The sequence below is a fragment of the Malaclemys terrapin genome, chromosome 9 (assembly GCF_027887155.1).
Source record: "Malaclemys terrapin pileata isolate rMalTer1 chromosome 9, rMalTer1.hap1, whole genome shotgun sequence".
NCBI classification, from domain to species: domain Eukaryota; kingdom Metazoa; phylum Chordata; order Testudines; family Emydidae; genus Malaclemys; species Malaclemys terrapin.
In genome coordinates this window covers 99,651,606-99,670,985 of record NC_071513.1, presented here as the reverse complement: position 1 = coordinate 99,670,985, position 19,380 = coordinate 99,651,606, and the positions used below count along the sequence as shown (strand labels likewise).

The 19,380-nt window shown below is 43.0% G+C and overlaps 1 protein-coding gene across 4 annotated transcripts in view; it reads left to right on the top strand.

Moving 5' to 3' along the window:
- DIS3L2 (DIS3 like 3'-5' exoribonuclease 2) overlaps positions 1–19,380 on the top strand; it is a 262,106-nt gene that overhangs the window by 166,851 nt on the left and 75,875 nt on the right. For all 4 annotated transcript variants that reach the window (XM_054040303.1, XM_054040301.1, XM_054040300.1 and 1 more), the window contains one exon: positions 5,593–5,826. In XM_054040303.1, coding sequence (XP_053896278.1) covers positions 5,593–5,826 — 234 coding nt within the window. The remainder of the gene's footprint in view (positions 1–5,592; positions 5,827–19,380) is intronic.

Here is a 19,380-nt window from a genome sequence, read left to right as displayed (position 1 = left end):
GGGATCATTTTCTCTGTTCAGGGTTGGGAAGAGGTGAAGTCTGTCAATAGGCCGTTCTGCTTGCTGAACGTGGCCTTTGATCTTCGAGTTCTCTGTCAGTGGCATGCAGAGCAGTAAGGAATGATGATGTAACATGGAGAGAGGCTCGGAACACAGGGGCCTTATGAGCACCTTGTTACACGGTCTACAAAACAGTATTTTGCCGGTGAGTTTATAAAGCACTGCCTGACAGAACCACTATAGGGTAAGGACTTGTCAGTAATCCCTTGCAATACAAACAAACCTCCAGTTAATACGTCTGCCAGTAAAATGCCGATAGATTCCTACATGGGAGTGACTGATTTTTTAATAAGTAAAACAATGGCTGTCCTTTAACCCTTTCCGAAGACTGGTGCCATCTTGTGGGGCTTTTGAAATCACTCATTGCATTATAATCAACTGTTTTAGCGCTACACACAAGCATAACAGGCCATGCTGTCTGGCCTACAGCTTGTGCAGCCCTGTGAACTTCAGTAGGAAGTTCTGGCGTGCCGCCTGCGAAGTGCCTTTTCAAGGATCTGTGTATTAACTGCTCCAATATTGTCACCTTGATGCAATATGTTTCAAGAACTGAGCTGCGCTGTGTCATTGTGGGCAGAACGAGGCATATTGCAGCTGAGATGCAGCCCCCGTTCTGAATTCCACTGCTGTGCACCGCACATAAACTAGCATGTAAGGTTCTATCCCATTTCCTTTTCTGTGGTGCTTGAAACACAATGCTGCTGAGGACGGTCAACTGCTGTGGTCTGAGACACCTGATGTAATTAGTGCTTCTTCGTGGCTCTCAACCACTACCATCTGCTCTAGATTTGTTAGAAAGTGTCGACAACAGGCATCCATATGCATTCATGTGGGCAAGACGTATCCAAAATCTATTTCAATGTCTCCATAAAATCTGTTTAATGTATGTGTGAAAACCCAGTAAACCGCAATTAGAAGCAGTATCTTAGTACTAGTAGAGGTGATATTAAAGTGCACTTTATACCGGTTGAAAAGAACCAAATGTCACAAAACTACATACTCCATAACACACTGCAGTAGCTTACTCAGCTGCCTTCGAGGGGTCAGGGATGGTGACTAGTGTCCAGAAGATAAAATAGCCGGGGAAGTCAGCACCAGCTGTTAATGGTAGTGCCTGTTCTTTCGCCTTCCCATGAACATGGCCAGCCTGTGTTTACACACAGGCTGGTTGATCTCCTGTGGCGGTATTGTACTGTATCCGATATTTCCCAAAGGGAAATTAACAGAACTCTGGAAGATTTGGCTTCTGCTTTTGTCAGTCAGGCAGGAAAAGTGAGATTTTGGTTGAACGTTTAAATTTCAGGCAGCAAAACAGAAATCTGGTCCATGTTGCTTCCTGTGAGGGACAATAAAGATATTTTAGAGAGAAATGGCAGGAAAATTCAGAGAGAGATCTTACATAAACGTCAAGAGCAGGAGTGGATCTGTTGTGCAATATAGTATAATATTGTTATTCATCGGGCGATTGATTCCAAAGCAAACCATTATCCAAACATCATTTGGAACCTACCCAGTTTACATGCCACATTTGTTGTAGTTCTCTCTACTCTCCCTATCCATTTGGTGACTGTTCGGACAACTGTCTGAAATAGGATCTCTGTTTAAGAGCTTATCTGCTCTTCCTCTTCCTGCTTCCCACTCCAACCCTGAAGGTACAATACTACAGTTATGTCAACAACAAGGAAACTATGATGTCACAATTCCACTGCTATATGAGATTTCCAGGTGGGGATTAAGCAACAGGAACGGATGAACTTCTAAAAATCAAGAGCCAACTTTCAAGCAAATCGCCCTGGTAACAATAAAGGAGGGTGAATACAAATACGGTATAGAAACAGACTTGCTTGTCAGTGGTAAACTTTCCATCTTGATCAACTGCTCTTTAGCGCCACTGGGCTTCCCATCCTGTATCTGTATTTTCAAGATTATCTCATCCCAGGACAGCTAACACTCTCCAGGCTAAAATTTGTCTCCGATTTTGAGACCTGAAGAAAATTCCTGGCCTCTGCCAAATTTGCCAAACTAGCGGGTTTGTGGGGTTTTGCCCTTGACTCCTATTTAATCCTTCATTAACATACTGAAAAACATCTAGATGTGTGGCTGTGCCCACTGCATATCACCTATTTCGTCTCATTGTTTCCTTGTATTCCTCCATCTGCTGTCTCTTGTGTTATACTTTGATTGTCAGCTCCTTGGGGCAGGACCATCTTTGTGTTCTGTTTTTATACAGCACCTGAAACAATGGAGGCTTGATTCATGACTGGGGCTGCTAGGAGGTGTGGTGGTGGTTATAATAATACTAATACTAATGAAGCGTTATATGATACATCTTAGTTCTGGAACTGAATACCATTGTAACTTTAGTTGATTGCATTTGTTCCCTTCTTTAAAGCAAAGCTTGCCCGAGAAAGCAACCTTGAAAACATTTAGAGTCCAGTTTTCCAAACATGCAATGCAAACTGCACGTACAGTTACTACAAATGTGCATGCAAATAGCCAGTTAGACTAACTAGCTGATTGCACTGATACCAATCTACATGTGCAGTAATGGTTCATGAAAATTAGATATGCGGTTGTACGCCATCTTTTGAAAACCAGCATCATTTTAGTTCGCAACCTTTTTCATACTGTGATCCCATGGTCCAATAGGAGAGTCCTGGTACCTACTTCAGACTAGCCATAAACTAAAGGAAGATGGTGTCAACACCCTGAAACCTGTTTGAGGACTGTCCCCCAATGGGATCCCATTCCCTGGTTGAGAACCCGTGATCTAACTACAAGGTCAAGGAAATTCTCAGCTAGGTCCATTCATTAACTTAGTCTACAAGCTGCATAACGAGTTCCCAGCTTTGCCCAAATCAGGGATGATTCATTCAGCTCAAAATGTAACTTTGCATGTTCGTACCTGAATTCTCCTTGCTGCACCTTCCATATTAAGGAGGAAGCCAGCTATAGGTTAACTTGTAAAATCCAGGATTTTATTCACCTCTGCTGTGGGAGAAGCATTGCTTTTACTAGGAATTCCTTTTCTGCTTTTTGTCCAGCCCTCTTCATTTTTTACTGGATGGAATTATTTCACCTACGGCTAGACATAATTAGTACCTAAGTGCCTAAATCATTATAGTTTTGGATCTTACAGTGGTGAGAACCAGGTTTGATAAGGGTCTTGTTTTAATGCAGCTGTTACCAATAGCTAGAGATTAGAACATTGACAAGAAAAGGGAGATGATAAAACATTTAAATGTCAGGCTAGGAGAGCGCTCCCTTATTTACAGAGGGTTTGTGTGGATGAATGAAATTAGAAGTTCAGTTCCAATAAAGGAAACTCAGCCTTGTCCGACACTCATTTCACTACTTTGAGCAAAATCTTTCTGGGTGCTTGAGGACCCCTTTGTCTAATTAAAACGTGAACGGTTTATTTTTCTTTAACCTGCTAATTGTTTTTGTATTTTTCCTTTTGCCCATGGCGTAGTGTCTAAAGAGATCCTGCAGCGGCTTATTACCTTACAGGAAACTTCCCTGGCTTTTGATAGGGAGTTTTTTGCCCCAGTGATTTAAACAGACAAACGAAGAAAACAAAACAAACCCCCCCACACACCACAAACAGAGGGGAAGGGAGAAACTTAAAAAAAAAGTGTGTGTAAAGTTTCATGGTTTCCATCAAAAAGAAAACCTTTTCCCCATAGTGATCTGCCATTGTCTGCCATTAAAGAATAGACTTTGGAAATAAGGTGTGTGACATTGAAAAATAGCACTAATTTAATTCCAGAGCTTTTTTTAAGCACTGAAATATAGACTTTTCTGAGTATTCATTACTTGTCGATCATAGGGGGCAAGAGACCAGCAGTTTCTCTTGGATATCATTTCTGATTTCTCAGACAGTGGCAGAAGAATGAAGTTTCTTATATTAACAACATGGCATCCAGAAGGGTTGGGAACTTTTACAATAGCCCCAATGTGTTTTGCATAAGAGTGCAGAGTCTTGGAATTCAAATTCCTGGGTTCAGCGTTACCAAAACACAGTCAGTATATAGAAGGGGAAGGAGGCCTGCTAGAAACAGACCAGCCTGGTAGCAGCTCTCACTATGTGTCAGTGACCAAGTAAAAGTAGCACCCTACAACTCAGAACGAGTGTTAAACTAAACTTAATAGGACGCAGTGGATCCGAGATCGGACAGAATAGCTTTTAAAATAGGAGGATAGCTAATTCCTTAAGTTCTGTTAATTGTAATAATTTCTCTGAAATGCACGTATATGATATACACACATACACACCCCCTACATCATCAGCTACATTTCTGAGAACTTTAAATCCTAAGATCTTACCCTCTAGTTGCTGAAGACGTAGAAAAATGTGTCCCAGTGTTCAGGACATGACCTCATTTAATAGGAGATAGACCTAGATGCCCAATGATGTGCAGTTTTCCAGTCTGTTGAGTTATGCTGCATGTGCGCATGCTGGTGCGCTAAGGAGGTGAATAGGAGGAGTGTAAGGGGGGTGAATCAGCTCCGTCAATGGCAAATCCTTCCCCGGTTCATGTCCTCCTCCGGCAATGCCCTGGTTCACTCTGCCTTACCGAGACCTGGGATACTCCCGCTTGCCAAAGGTACCTCCTCCTTGAGTGGCCCTGTTGCGCCAACGGAGAGTGTGAGATTACCGCTTGAGTCGAGCCAGAATTAAAACACTCCACTCGTCCTCGAAGCACTTCTGCTTAGTTTTACCCTCAACCTTCTTCTCCAAACTTCTCATCGCCCCGTCACCCTTTGAGTCTGATTCCCTGATCCAAAGCCCGTTCCCCGTTGTCCCGTCACATTCTCACCACTCTGAGCAGCTTTGCAATGTTGGTACCATGCTGCATCCAAAAATGTGGCTCTTTTCCTTTCTGTCCTAACGAATAATTTAAGATTAAATTCCAGAGAGACATTTTATTAAATAGTTTAAAAATATGGGTGGTTTCTGTTTGAATTTTTTTTAATTGATTTCATATGCGCTTACTGGCAACGTTTCTTTGTTGGATCAGAAAGATTGTGGAAACTCACGGATTATTCCTTGCCATTCTTTGGGCTGAACCCTGGCCTGAGTAATGGGTTTAAGACCCATTGAAATGAGAGGGATGGAGATTGGTAGGTCTGGACCAACAGGGGCCAAAGTACGTACTCCCCATATACTTCTACAGTGTAGCCTACAAACATTTGTCTGACATGGAGGTCCCGGCAGGCAGTCCCCTGTCTTGATCCAAGCAAGACTATTAACCTCAGGGCACAGCTTATGTTCTCTCTTGGCCACACCCCTGCTGCATATTAGATGTGACCCTCCAGCTTCTAGTAGGTTTCCAATTAGACTGTCACCTGGGCAAAGTTTAGGTGCCCGTGTTCAGGGTTCTATCTACCAATCTGCACACAAGCCCCTTCTCTGTTTAATTGGATCTTTTTTATTTTTAACATGAGGAAAAAAGGCATAAGCTGGTGTGAAGGATGGCAGGATCCTCCTCTTGTAGTTAATGACTTTGTTTACATTTTCTGATTTTGCAGATCCTCGATGAATGGTTCGGGCGAACGGTTATCTGTTCCTGCGTGAAGCTGAGCTATGATCATGCACAAAGTATGATTGAAAACCCCAGCAAGGTTTTTGGGCCAGAAGAACTGCCTCCAGTCTCTCCCCAGCACACAGTCGACGAAATTCACCAAGCTGTCCTGAACCTCCACCAAATCGCCAAGCATCTGCGCAAACAGCGCTTCATTGATGGTGCTCTTCGTTTAGACCAGGTCAGTAATCTCGGCGTCCGTAACAGGGTGCTTCACACTGTCCTGGGGCTATTCACCCCTCCTCTCAGCCCTTACTTGAGCAAACCCAAGTTGGACTCCTTTGGTCTCTTGATTGGTCTAAAGCAGTGGCCCGCGCCGCTTCCAGTAGGTCCCATTGGCCTGGAGCGGCGAACCGCGGCCAGTGGGAGCCGCGATCGGCCGAACCTGCGGACGCAGCAGGTAAACAAACCGGCCTGGCCCACCAGGGGCTTTCCCTGCACAAGCAGTGGAACAAGTTTGGGAACCACTAGTCTAAAGACTCAAAGGGAAAATCAGACTTGAATAAAAATGTAGGATTTTGTGGCAGTTTTTTTTAAATATAACTTCACCAAGCTGCAGATACAGGACACCTAATAACACAGGAAACCAAAGGAAAATAGTTGGGTTGAAATCTACTAGACAAAATAGATAAGGGAAGAGTGATCGCTCTTACAGAATTCTTGACTGACTCTCATGGATACAAATCTTATAAATGGAAATAAATGCTGATGATGTAATAACTTGATCAAGGCATTTAGATGCACGGCGCACATATTTCACTACAAAAAGGGTCATCTCCAAAGCATCATTTCCTGTGCTATATTGTAGTTGGAATAATCATATTTTCCAGCAGCACTCAGATCAGTTCTCGGGGCAGGGAAAAGAATTAAAACGTTATCTAAGACAGTTTAATTGTGTGTACAGTGGATGCGTTTCAATACAAGAGACGTAAATGACGTGGTTTCTTATCTGTAACAATGTAAGTGGGGCTATATCAGTTGTGTTGCGTGTGTATTCTATTTGGCAAGTAGAAACAGGTATTTTGGACTCGAGCTAAGAGCTCCTTTTGACTTCACTGGTCAACAGCCATAGAGCTACGTCTCCTGTGAAACTACGGGAGGTTGCTGTACTTCTGAGAACAGAGGGGTCGATCAGGCTGGCAGACAAAGTTCCTTAATCTTAACGAAAGCTCCATTGTTTTCTATCATTAAAATGAGACTAGAAATGTTGTCTGGAAAATAATCTCCCTCCCCGCCCTGAACAGCCTCACGGGGAAAGTTCATTTTTAACCTTCTCTTTTGGGACAGATGCTTAAATATTTGAGGCTTGTCATTCAATAGGTAATAGCGTGGTTTTGTTAGGCTCACAAGTGAAAGCATTTCTTACCCTCTGAACTCCAGGGAATCTACTGTAAAGAGCAATCCTGCATTGGAAGGGGGATGGACTAGATAACCTAACAGATGTTAGAGGTGGAAAATATCTCTGATTACTGTGCGCTCTGACTGCCCTGGGCTAGCACATGAAATATGCACCAGCTATGTCACATAGATTCTGTTCTTGCAATGTTGTGCTGAATGGAAACCGCGTGTGCCTGCACCTCTGAGGCTGGTTTTATGACAGTGCAACTGCTAAAGCAGCTTCTTCACATTTTAAATGGACCGGTTTAGCCAGGGGAAGGAGCTCCTGTCCAGCGGTAACCGTGTGAAAAATGAGAGGCATCAAGTTTTGTTCAGGCCTGTAAAACAGAGCCCAGTTAAAAAGCTGCTGCACTCGATTGCCGCCGCTGGAGAGATGTGATCCAAACCTGCTTTAGGGCACAGGAGAGAATCAGTTTGACCTAATCAGTACCTAGTGGGCATTTCTATCCCCAAACTGCATTATTTTCTCGGAGTGGCATCTTCCGCTCCAGAGACTCTCTGCCTTCCCCACAGCAGGGACATAGCAGGGTAATGGACAGTAAGATTGAGACGTATTGAGCCAAGAAGACGTTTGCACCATACCTCCCCTTTCTATATATGCCAGTGATCACCACTTGGTGATGAACTCTACACTCACAAATGAAATTAAAAATCCAAACCTGTGCAGAAAGCTATTGCCGTGGCGTGTGAAGGTGAATATGAAGGGGGGTGTGTATAGTTATATTGTGCAGGACAAAGTGAATTCACGTAGCTTTTAATATAACCAAATTATAGTCCCTTTGCTTTTGTTCACCTGACTTCCTTTTGCTACATTGGTGTAGTTCTGTAGAAGGTCTGTTCTCTGTATCTGAGCAAGCAAGGGTGGGCCCTAACAGGAAACACACCTTTCTAATCACAGGACCTCTCACTGATTTCCTGTGGAGTAATGTAAATCCCAAACAATGGGAGACAAACTACAACAGAGGAAACTAAGAGCAATTAATGATCAGATTAAAGGAAACCACAATCACATAGCAGGAGGGAGTTGGGAGGGGAGACACCCAGAAAGCTAGGGTTGCATTGCCAGGGGTTGTAAGGAGACAGAATACTTTTGCTCTCTTTGTTCCAAGGGTTTTTTGAGCCCTCTTTCTACGTGCTAAGTTCCATTTGGGTTCTGCCTTATGTTCAGTATTGATTGCACAAAGCTTAGGACCTAATGACCTTGCCAGTTCTGCTAATGACATTTATCACTGTGACATGCTGTCATCATTCCTGTTAACGTTATGAGGAGGCATTGTGGTCTCTTGCCTAGTCAAGAAACTTTGAACCTGAACTTCAGCTCTGCCACTGCTTCATTGTGACCTTGGGTTTGGTTTTCACATAGGGTTGCCAACTTCGTAATATTTAAAAACCGGACACTCCAGCAGGAGTGCCGGAACCTTCCCCGCCCTGCCTCTTCCCCCAAGACTCCACCTCTGCCATGTCTCTTTTCCCCAAGACCCCACCCTCATTCTCTCCTCTTCTCCCCCTCACCATCACTTGCTGCTTCCCCCATCTGCACCAGGCTTGGGTTGGGAGGGACTTGTCTGCGGAACTGGGGCTGGGAGCTGCAGCCGCCTGATGCAGGTAGGAGGCAGCACCGGCTGAGTAGGAGTTGGCGTGGGTGATGACTCGGTGCCTCCCTCACCCGCAGTAACCAGGCATCGTGTGTCTGGTCAGTAGTAGTCAGTAGCACTGCCAGGTTCCCTTTTCATCTGGATTTTCCCGTCGAAAACTGGGCACGTGGACACCCTATTTTCACATCTGTCTCAGTTTACTCCTCTGTAAAATGGGAATAATATATAACTACCTCACAGTTGAAACTCAATATTTATTCCCCTACCAAAAACTTAGTTAACTCAACTAAAGGAGCTCCTGAGTATTTCCTCCCCACAACATCAACTCTAAACAGTATCGAAAAGTCAACTCCCATCTCCCTTCAGCCCATGCTGTCAGGCTCCATTGCCCAATGGTTAAATTTTCAAGCAGACGCCATCATGCCTTCCCCCAGGCCACCCCTCACGCTTGGGAATAGATCCCTGCAAACATCCACAACACAAATTCATTATCCTCCTGCAAAACACTCCTTAAAACTCTCCTTTGCTGTGAGGTTACAGAAAACTGACAATGGTGAGGCCACTGGTTTGCTGAGAACACTGCCGGTCGCATTAACGTTGTTTCCTTGTCTCCCCTGACTGTCTGTGTTCATCTGCTGTGTCTTGTCTTGTTCTTAGTCCCTGTCCCAAAGAGCTTACAGTGTATCTTTTTGTTCTGTGTTCGTTCAGCACCTAGCACAATGGGGTCCTGATCCATGACAGGGACTTCTAGGCACTACGATAATCTAAAGAATAGTAGTATGAATTTCCAGGTATTCACCACCACCATCACAGCCCTCAGTATCTGCAGTACCAAGTTGGATGGTTTATTGTGACATTAATAATTCCTATTTGAAATTGACGGACATGTTTTTATGATCTGGTGTAAGAACAGTGTCTGTTCATGCAGTGTTGTTTTAATGATACTTTACATGGAATTATTTTGCTCAGAAGAGGAAGACTGTCATTTGGATCCCTCTTATATAGTCTGCTGCTGGGTGGTATAGAAATACCCAAGAAAGATTAGATGGGTAAGACAGATACTCAGGTGGTGGTGAATTGGTAAAATATCTTTGATTTTGTGGATTGTAGATTGACCTTTTAAACAACATTTGTGTGAATAAGAGTAAGATATGAATGTGTTTTTGTGCAAATGAGAGAGGGAGTGGTGATGAACGGATGAAGTTCATTTTGTAGCTATTGTGTGTTTTGTTTCGGGGCAGAGTTTAGCTGCTGGTCACTGAGAATGTTTGTTAAATGAATGTGTGAATATAGTGTTACGGTTGGTGTCTTAGGGCTTTGTTTTGAATTTCCTTTGTTCTGTGATTCGATAGGATGCCACGCTCCCACCAACTAAAAAGCTCAGGGCACTCGCTGGTAAAAGTTGTGTCAATTAAAGCTTTCTGTGCCTGGTGTACAAAATTTTCCCACTGCAGATGTGATTCTTTCACCTGATCCCTGGTCATATCAGATCGGTCTCCAGCCAAGAGCGGTAATGTTACCTCTGTATTTGGCACTGGTTTGACTACTGCTGATATTGGTAAATTGGAGAGGATTCAGAGAAGAGCCGCAAGAATGGCTAAAGAATTGGAAAACATGCCTTACAGCGAAAGACTCAGGGAGCTCAATCTATTTAGCTTATCGAAGAGAAGGTTAAGGAGTGACTTGATGACAGTCTATAAACACCTACATGGAGAACAGAAACTGGATGATACAGGGATCTTCGTCTATCAGACCAAGGCATAGCAAGATCTCAATGGTTGGAAGCTGAAGTTAGAGAAAATCAGACTCGAAATAAGGGGGTGGATTCTCTAGCACTGGAAATTTTAAAACCAAGATTGATTGCTTTACTAAAAGATATGCTCTAGTTCAAACAAGATTTAACACAGGGAAATCCTATGACCTGTGTGATGCAGGAGGTCAGACAATGATCCCGTCTGGTTTTATAGTTCATGCAATTTATGTATCTATGAATCCTTACTGCCCACCTCCAGCCTCGGTTCCCCAGCCAGTCCTCGTTCCTGTTCTGCAGCCCTGCTCCCTAATTCCAGCCCACATCCAGGACCCTCTACTAGCCATGGCTATCCAATTTCCAGCCAGTGCTCTTCCCCAGTCCACGTTCTCCCTTTGCTAAGGTCTGCAGGAGAGGAACCTGCTCCATTGGACCTTAGAAGGTCTGTGAGCTTCCCTGCCAGCTTGCAGCTATATGTACAGCATACGCTTTCCCCCGACATTCTCTTCAGTTCAGTTCTCCTCCATGACACACTCAGTCCTTCTGTCTGCAATTCCCCATAGCTCCAGAATACAGTTAAGTGCTTAGTGTTTAAAGCCGTCTTCTTATTTTTATTTGTACTAAATGCATAGTAATGGGAGCTTTCATCATTGGGTCATTAAAACTTCAATTGCTAAGAAGCTTATGGGTCCATAATCACAGAGATTTTAATGTCTATTCTTTCATTTGGAACCGGGACACTTAGATGGCAAGGCAATAAATAGGTGCCTTAGAAATACCAGACAGAGAAACAAATAGAAACAAACTTACATATGATTGGTAGTTTTAAGTATGAGATCATCAGTTCAGGTCCATCCAGGAGAGGCCTATTGATAAATGTTCTCCTTTGTTTCAACTGCTTGAAGCTGATGGACAGGAAGACTAGCTACAAAAATGGTGTATGCACGTTTAAAAGGAAAGTAAACTAGGAGCATGAGCTGTCTTTATGATCACCATTATAAACAACTGGCTCTGAGATGACTGATGGCTTCAGTGTTATTCCCTGGGGCTGCTCTCCCCAGCACACACACATTTTTGTGCTTGAAACACTGTGTTTTGACTTGAGTTTATTGTGAAAGTAACCAAATGCGTCTTTGCACCTGATTGACGTGGGGGCACCACGTTGTTCACTAAAGCAGTTGATCTCTTATTTTTGAGCAATAGATGCTGGGTTTGGAGGTGGATGGGGCAGAAAATGAGGCCAAATGGTGCAAAATTGGGAAGATAATATTATGCAAGTTAAGAACTGAACTAGACATGAACTAGACTAAATTCTGTTTGTCCACAAACTGCACACTTAGGAAGGAGATCTGCCACTTGTGTGAGGTTTGCATTGACCCAGCGTTCTTAGGTGTTTTTGAAAGAAATTGATGGATTTAAAGACTGCATTTCTGCACCTGTACTTCTGCATCACATTGGATAACTTTGGTAGCCACTTCATTTAACTAAGAAGATGGGACTCCTGAAGCAGGATTAATAACAGTCAAGTACTGAGACGTGAGTAAGAAGAATCAAAAGGTGTTAAGAGATGTATGATCGCGAAAAAAGTAGGGTTCTTCACCAAGAGCGTGTCAAAACGTTGCTCTCCCATGGGTTCATTTATCTGACAATCAGCGTTAATACTTTACGCAGTGTTAAGAAGCTGACCCGGTGTGTCACCCACACAAAAAATGAGCAGGTACAAATGCGAAAAGGAAGAAGGTCTTTGACATAGTCTGGTATGTTAACCGCAATTGATAGGAATGTTTCCAACAGGCAAAGACAGAAACCCATGGTTTTAGATGGTGGCTCCTGTTTATGCTTTATAAGTGGATCTCCTGAGAGTTAGAGATTAATAAACATCTCCATTAAAATCTTCCCATATAAATGACTCTTGGAAACAATTATAGGAAATTGCTTGGTCATATTTCTCTGCTGATACCTGACTGATGTGAGCCCTGGAATTCTCCTCTTCTTGCTTTGTGGAGGTAGAATGTGACATCTGCCCCAATTAAGGTGGCTGTTCTGCATATAAAATATATCTAATATTATTGAACGTAGGGGTAGGAGGTTCTTCCTCTGTTGTTTGACATGTTGCTTTGCTGGGACAGGAAAGGACTGTAAATATTCCTTAGATGGGTTGTTACTACTTGCATGTGCTTCCCCCGCTAATGCAATAGGGACTCTGGTTCTCTTGCCTTACATATACTTTTAAAAAATGATGCGGCTGGACAGCTTACCAGTGCAGCGATTGGGCTTTTCTTTAGAGAACTGAGTTACTGTTCTGATCATGACATCCCATTACTCTGTTTTCTCAATGCAGGGATCCTTGGAGAGAGGTGTATATGACTTCCCAGTAACTATTATTCACATAGGCAGTATCCTATGGGGAGCAGAGTCATACGCTATCTCACATCTCTTGCAAAGAGCTCTGCCTTGTTTGGTGTCTTAGGTCAGAAAAGATCTGGCATTTGGCACATAGGACATGGTATATGGTACCAATTCATCCCTGATTTTGGTTACATTGAGGATGAATTTGTCCTGGCATATGTGAATATCATGCTGGTTACTTTCCCTGGTCAGTAGCAAAAGGGGTTTCCATGACTATGTAACGGCCCCAAAGCACGTGCTGGAGATCATTTGCCTCAAGGCTATGGCTGAGGGTAGGATACTCTCTTCAGAAAAACAGCAGTGGAGAGACCTGGGTAGTTTCCTTCTACTCTCTAACCCAAGCCATGAGGTCTTTGTGAAATCAGGGCTCATCCGGCTGACTGATTTTAAGCCATATTCTAACCTCTTCAGCCGACTGAAGTAGCACAGCTCCATCTTAGTTTGTGTCAAGAGGATTTGTGGTGTGAATGGTCTGGATCACACCTGAGGCCATGTGTTGGTCCCTTGACTCAAACACCTGGAACAAAACATACCATATGGAAAAATGAATGCAGTGTGCGAATCACAGAGTGCCTGGTCCGATCTCTTTAATGATTTAAGCTATTTTTCACGGGGGGCAAATCTCAAAGTAGTGGGAGCGGAGAAGGAGATGTGAGAATATTTGTTTCAGCTCTAGTACAGAAGCTTAAATGGGCTAGATAGAAGAGCCTGAAAATGGCTAATAATGAAAATTGTCAAGGTCGTTACAGCAAAGGAAGAACATAAGAACGGCCGTACCAGGTCAGACCAAAGGTCCATCTAGCCCAGTATCCTGTCTACCGACAGTGGCCAATGCCAGGTGCCCCAGAGGGAGTGAACCAACAGGCAATGGTCAAGTGATCTCTCTCCTGCCATCCATCTCCATCCTCTGACAAACAGAGGCGAGGGACACCATTCCTTACCCATCCTGGCTAATAGCCATTAATGGACTTAACCACCATGAATTTATCCAGTTCTCTTTTAAATGCTGTTATAGTCCTAGCCTTCACAACCTCCTCAGGTAAGGAGTTCCACAAGTTGACTGTGCGTTGCGTGAAGAAGAACTTCCTTGTATTTGTTTTAAACCTGCTGCCTATTAATTTCATTTGGTGACCCCTAGTTCTTGTATTATGGGAACAAGTAAATAACTTTTCCTTATCCACTTTCTCCACATCACTCATGATTTTATATACCTCTATCATGTCCCCCCTTAGTCTCCTCTTTTCCAAGCTGAAGAGTCCTAGCCTCTTTAATCTCTCCTCATATGGGACCCATTCCAAACCCCTAATCATTTTAGTTGCCCTTTTTTGAACCTTTTCTAGTGCCAGTATATCTTTTTTTAGATGAGGAGACCACATCTGTACACAGTATTCAAGATGTGGGCATACCATCGATTTATATAAGGGCAATAATATATTCTCAGTCTTATTCTCTATCCCCTCTTTAATGATCCCTAACATCCTGTTTGCTTTTTTGACCGCCTCTGCACACTGCACGGACATCTTCAGAGAACTATCCACGATGACTCCAAGATTTTTTCCTGACTTGTTGTAGCTAAATTAGCCCCCATCATATTGTATGTATAGTTGGGGTTATTTTTTCCAATGTGCATTACTTTACATTTATCCACATTAAATTTCATTTGCCATTTTGTTGCCCAATCACTTAGTTTTGTGAGATCTTTTTGAAGTTCATCACAGTCTGCTTTGGTCTTAACTATCTTGAGCAGTTTAGTATCATCTGCAAACTTTGCCACCTCACTGTTTACCCCTTTCTCCAGATCATTTATAAATAAGTTGAATAGGATTGGTCCGAGGACTGACCCTTGGGGAACACCACTAGTTACCCCTCTCCATTCTGAGAATTTACCATTAATTCCTACCCTTTGTTCCCGGTCTTTTAACTAGTTCCCAATCCATGAAAGGACCTTCCCTTTTATCCCATGACAACTTAGTTTACGTAAGAGCCTTTGGTGAGGGACCTTGTCAAAGGCTTTCTGGAAATCTAAGTACACTATGTCCACTGGATCCCCCTTGTCCACTTGTTTGTTGACCCCTTCAAAGAACTCTAATAGATTAGTAAGACACGATTTCCTTTTACAGAAACCATGTTGACTATTGCTCAACAGTTTGTTTTTCTATGTGTCTGACAATTTTATTCTTAACTATTGTTTCGACTAATTTGTCTGGTACCGACGTTAGACTTACCGGTCTGTAATTGCCGGAATCCTCTCTAGAGCCCTTTTTAAATATTGGCGTTACATTAGCTAACTTCCAGTCATTGGGTACAGAAGCCGATTTAAAGGACAGGTTACAAACCTTAATTAATAGTTCTGCAACTTCACATTTGAGTTCTTTCAGAACTCTTGGGTGAATGCCATCTGGCCCCGGTGACTTGTTAATGTTAAGTTTATCAATTAATTCCAAAACCTCCTCTAGTGACACTTCAATCTGTGACAGTTCCTCAGATTTGTCACCTACAAAAGCCGGCTCAGGTTTGGGAATCTCCCTAACATCCTCAGCCGTGAAGACTGAAGCAAAGAATCCATAACAGTGCGTGGCTGGCTCCAGTTAAGGTGGTGTAAGAGAAAAGGAAACAAATGCTGATGGGGACTTTTCTCTAATCATTTTATATCACAGTTCCACCATTATCTTTTCCTCTGCCTTCATGTCTGTCTGAAAAGAGATCTCTGATGCGTAGCCGGTGTTGTATGATCACTGGTGGACAGTCGATTATATTATAATGCTCAAGGCAGCGGGGACGAAATTGGACGTTTTTTAGATGAAATTTCCTTTTGATATTGTAGCCTTTCTATCAGCACCATTGAATCCTCTGTTAAATGAGCTCCCAAGCCCATGAGCATCTGCCATGGGTTATTGCACTTCACTACCTCTAAGTATTGGAGGGGAGTTGACAGCAAGTATGTTAGCAAAGTAAAAATTACCTAGTTAATGTTGTTATTGCAGCATTATAGGTGAGCCATGATACTGAACAGGCAAATATGCAATGACATAGTCATTGTCCAGAGGAGTTGACAATCTAGGTCAGGCAATCTATGAACAAAGGGAGGGTGTGTTCAGGAGTGTATTACCATTAATGTTGATTTTCAGTAAGTCTTGGAGCACTGGAGGAGTCCCAGAAGACTGGCAGAAAGCTAATGTTGTGCCCATTTTTAAAAAGGGTAAACGGGATGACCCAGGTAATTACAAGCCTGTCAGCCTAAAATTGATTTCTGGCAAGATAATGGTATGGCTCAGGGGGGTGGGCGGGGGAAAGACTCTATTAATAAAAAGAATTGAAAGATGGTAATGTAACTAATACAAATCAACATGGGTTTATGGACAATAGAGCTGTCAAACTAAGTTGGTATCCGTTTTTGTTGAGTTTACAAGTGGGGTTGATAAAGGTAATAGTGTTGACCCAATATAATTAGACCACTCTAAGGCATTTGACTTGGTACCACACGACATTTTGACTAAAAAACTAGAATAATATACAATGAACATGGCACACATGAAATGAAGTAAAACCTAGCTAACTGATATGTCTCAAAGTGTCATTGTAAACAGAGACTCATGATCGAGTGGGTGTATTTCCTGTGGGGTCCCACAGGGATCAGTTCTGAGCCCAACTCTCTTTTACATTTTTATCAGTGACCTGGGAAAAAAACCAAAATTATCACTGGTAAAGTTTGCAGATGACACAGAAATTTGGAGAGTGGTAAATAATAAAGAGGACAAGTCACTGATTCAGAGCAATCTGGATTGCTTGGGAAATTGGGCGCAAGCAAACAATATGCATTTTAAGATGGCTAAGGTAAATGTAGGAACAAAGAATGTAGGCTATACTTGCAGGGTAGGGGATTCTACCTAGGGAAGCAGTGACTCTGAAAAAGTTTTGGGGTTTGCGGTGGATAATCAGCTGAACATGAGCTCCCCCTGGCCAAAAGAGCTAATTGTGTTCCTGGGATACATAAAGAGAGGAACCTCAAGTAGGAGTAGGGAGGGTATTTTACTTCTGTATTTAGCACTGGTGCGACCGCTGCTGGAACACTGTGTCCAGTTCTGGTGCCCACAATTCAAGAAGGATGTTGATAAATTGGAGATTGTACAGAGAAGAGCCATGAGAATCATTAAAAACATGCCTTATAGTGATAGACTCAAAGAGCTCAATCTATTCAGCTTACCAAAGAGAAGGTTAAGGGGTGAACTGATTACAGTCCATAAATATCTACATGGGGAACAAATATTTAATCAGGGCTCTTCAGTCTAGCAGAGAAAGGCATAATATGATCCAATGGCTGGAAGCTGAAGCTAGACAAATTCAGACTGGAAATAACATGTAAATATTTAACAGTGAGAGTAATTAACCATCGGAACAATTCTCCATCACATCACTGACCGTTTTTAAATCGAGTCTGGATGTTTTTCTAAAAGATCTGCTCTAGGAATTATTCCGGGGAAGTTCTGTAGCCCATCTTATACAGGAGGTCAGACTGTCAGTGTTTCTCAATCTTTTTGATACCAGGGACTGGCTTGCTGCCTTCCTAAACTGTGTCAGGGAAATCTGAGGGACCCGTGCCGGTCCACAGACGGGTCGTTGAGAAACACTAGATTAGATTATCATAATGATCCCTTCTGGCCTTGGAATCAGATCATGTTATTTAGAAGGTTTATAGCTGGTGAGTCTGTATGATTCTGGGATGCGGGGTGGGGCGTGGGGGGTGATCCTCTAGGGTGTTTTAATAAATTTTGAGTGGAGAGTCCCAGAATGCATGTGTAGAGGCTTTCCCCCTCCCAGGGTTCTAACCAAGGCCTTCCAGGGTTTGAGTAGAACTGAAGTTCTCACACGTGTACCTTCACTCTGGGATGCCATGTTCCCCTTAACAGCCCTTTTGTGTCAGGACAGCTTCTCGTCACATGAAGCGGGTGGGGAAGTCGACTAGCTGCCTATTAAGGGAAGGTGGTGATAGTTCGTAATGCCAGAAAGCGGGCTGTTATGTCATGCCGGGAGCCAGCAATGCCTGAATTTCTAGGAGAGTAATGAATTGAAATAGCTTTCCCATATATTGATGTTCTGGAGAGAGTCTGCCTTCAGTAAACATGAAAACTTGTTCATTATTTCTTTATTCTCTATAAAATACATGTTCTAACCACTTACTGGTCATTTACAAACAATTTGCTTATAAACCAGCACAACTTAAGCCTAATGGTAACTTGTACCAATGCAGCTAATTTCTGATTTTATTAAAATTCACCCTGTGGCTGAAAACCCAGCTGATAGAAAATACCATTGTTCTGTGTGTTAATTTAGACACATTGTTATTCTAGTAATAATATGTAGCACTTACCTAGCCTTTGTGGTCCTTCAGCCTCAAAGTGTATTACAAAGGTGGGGTTCGCTGCCCCCATTTTACAGATTAGGAAACCACGGCCCAGAAAGGAGAAGTGACTGACCCACGGTCACAGAGTGAGTCAAAGGCGGAGTGGGCGAGAGAACACTTTCTTGATTCCCAATCCAATCGCCAGTGCCTCATGCTACAGTTTGTGGTTCTCTTCCCTCTCATTTCTATTATTGGGAATAGTTCTAGGGAAACCAGTTCTTTCTTTCCTAATAAATCCTCATTCCTGCAGTTTATCCCCAGCCCAGTCATGTGATGTCTATGACACCATTTCTCCCTTAGAGGATTCTAATAGCACAACCAGAGGGATCTCCGAATGACTTCAGGAGAGAGACAAGCCAGAGAAGCAGAAGAGGTGCTTCCTGTAAATGGCCTTTGTTGTTACAGCTCCACATGAGTCCTGAGCTCCTGGCGTAGTTGTTGAATTAAGAATAAGGCTGTGAAATATACCTCTTTAAAATTCCAGAAGTATGGCTTCACAGTAGGGTGACCAGATGTCCCGATTTTATAGGGACAGTCCCGATTTTTGGGTCTTTTTCTTATATAGGTTCCTATTACCCCTCACCCCCGTTCCGATTTTTCACATTTGCTGTCTGGTCACCCTACTTCCCAGGCGATCCCCTTCCTCCTAATCTACTCTATTCTCTCAGGCGTTGGCCCTGAGCCAGCTCACCCTTCGGCTTTGGGACTGAGCTCGTTGTCTGGTGTTGTGTAAAAGGCTTTCTTGCGAGAACAGGGAGTTGATGCACTTTGCAGTGTTGCTTTACACTCAATAACACACTTTCCTTTTCCTTTCAAATGAATCCAGTATTGCTAGCTTGTCCCAAAGGGACACTGACTAGCAATAATCACACTCCTCTTGGGGACACGGCTGTGGATACTTGTCGGCACGTCATGGCCAATGCACAGCCTGGAATGTTGCTCATCTCCTACACGGATCCATTTTGCTTTAGATCAATGTTACTCAGACTGAGGCCCGCAAGCCGCACTTTAATGCGTCTCCTGCGGCTCTTTGCAGCAGATGAGGATATTAAAACACTGTGTGATTTAATTATGAACCAATCAGGGTGCTTTTACTATGTTGTTAACCAGCTGTAGTTGATAAAATAATAATACTTTGTCAGTTATTTTTCAGTGAGAAATATTACAGATATATAGTAGATG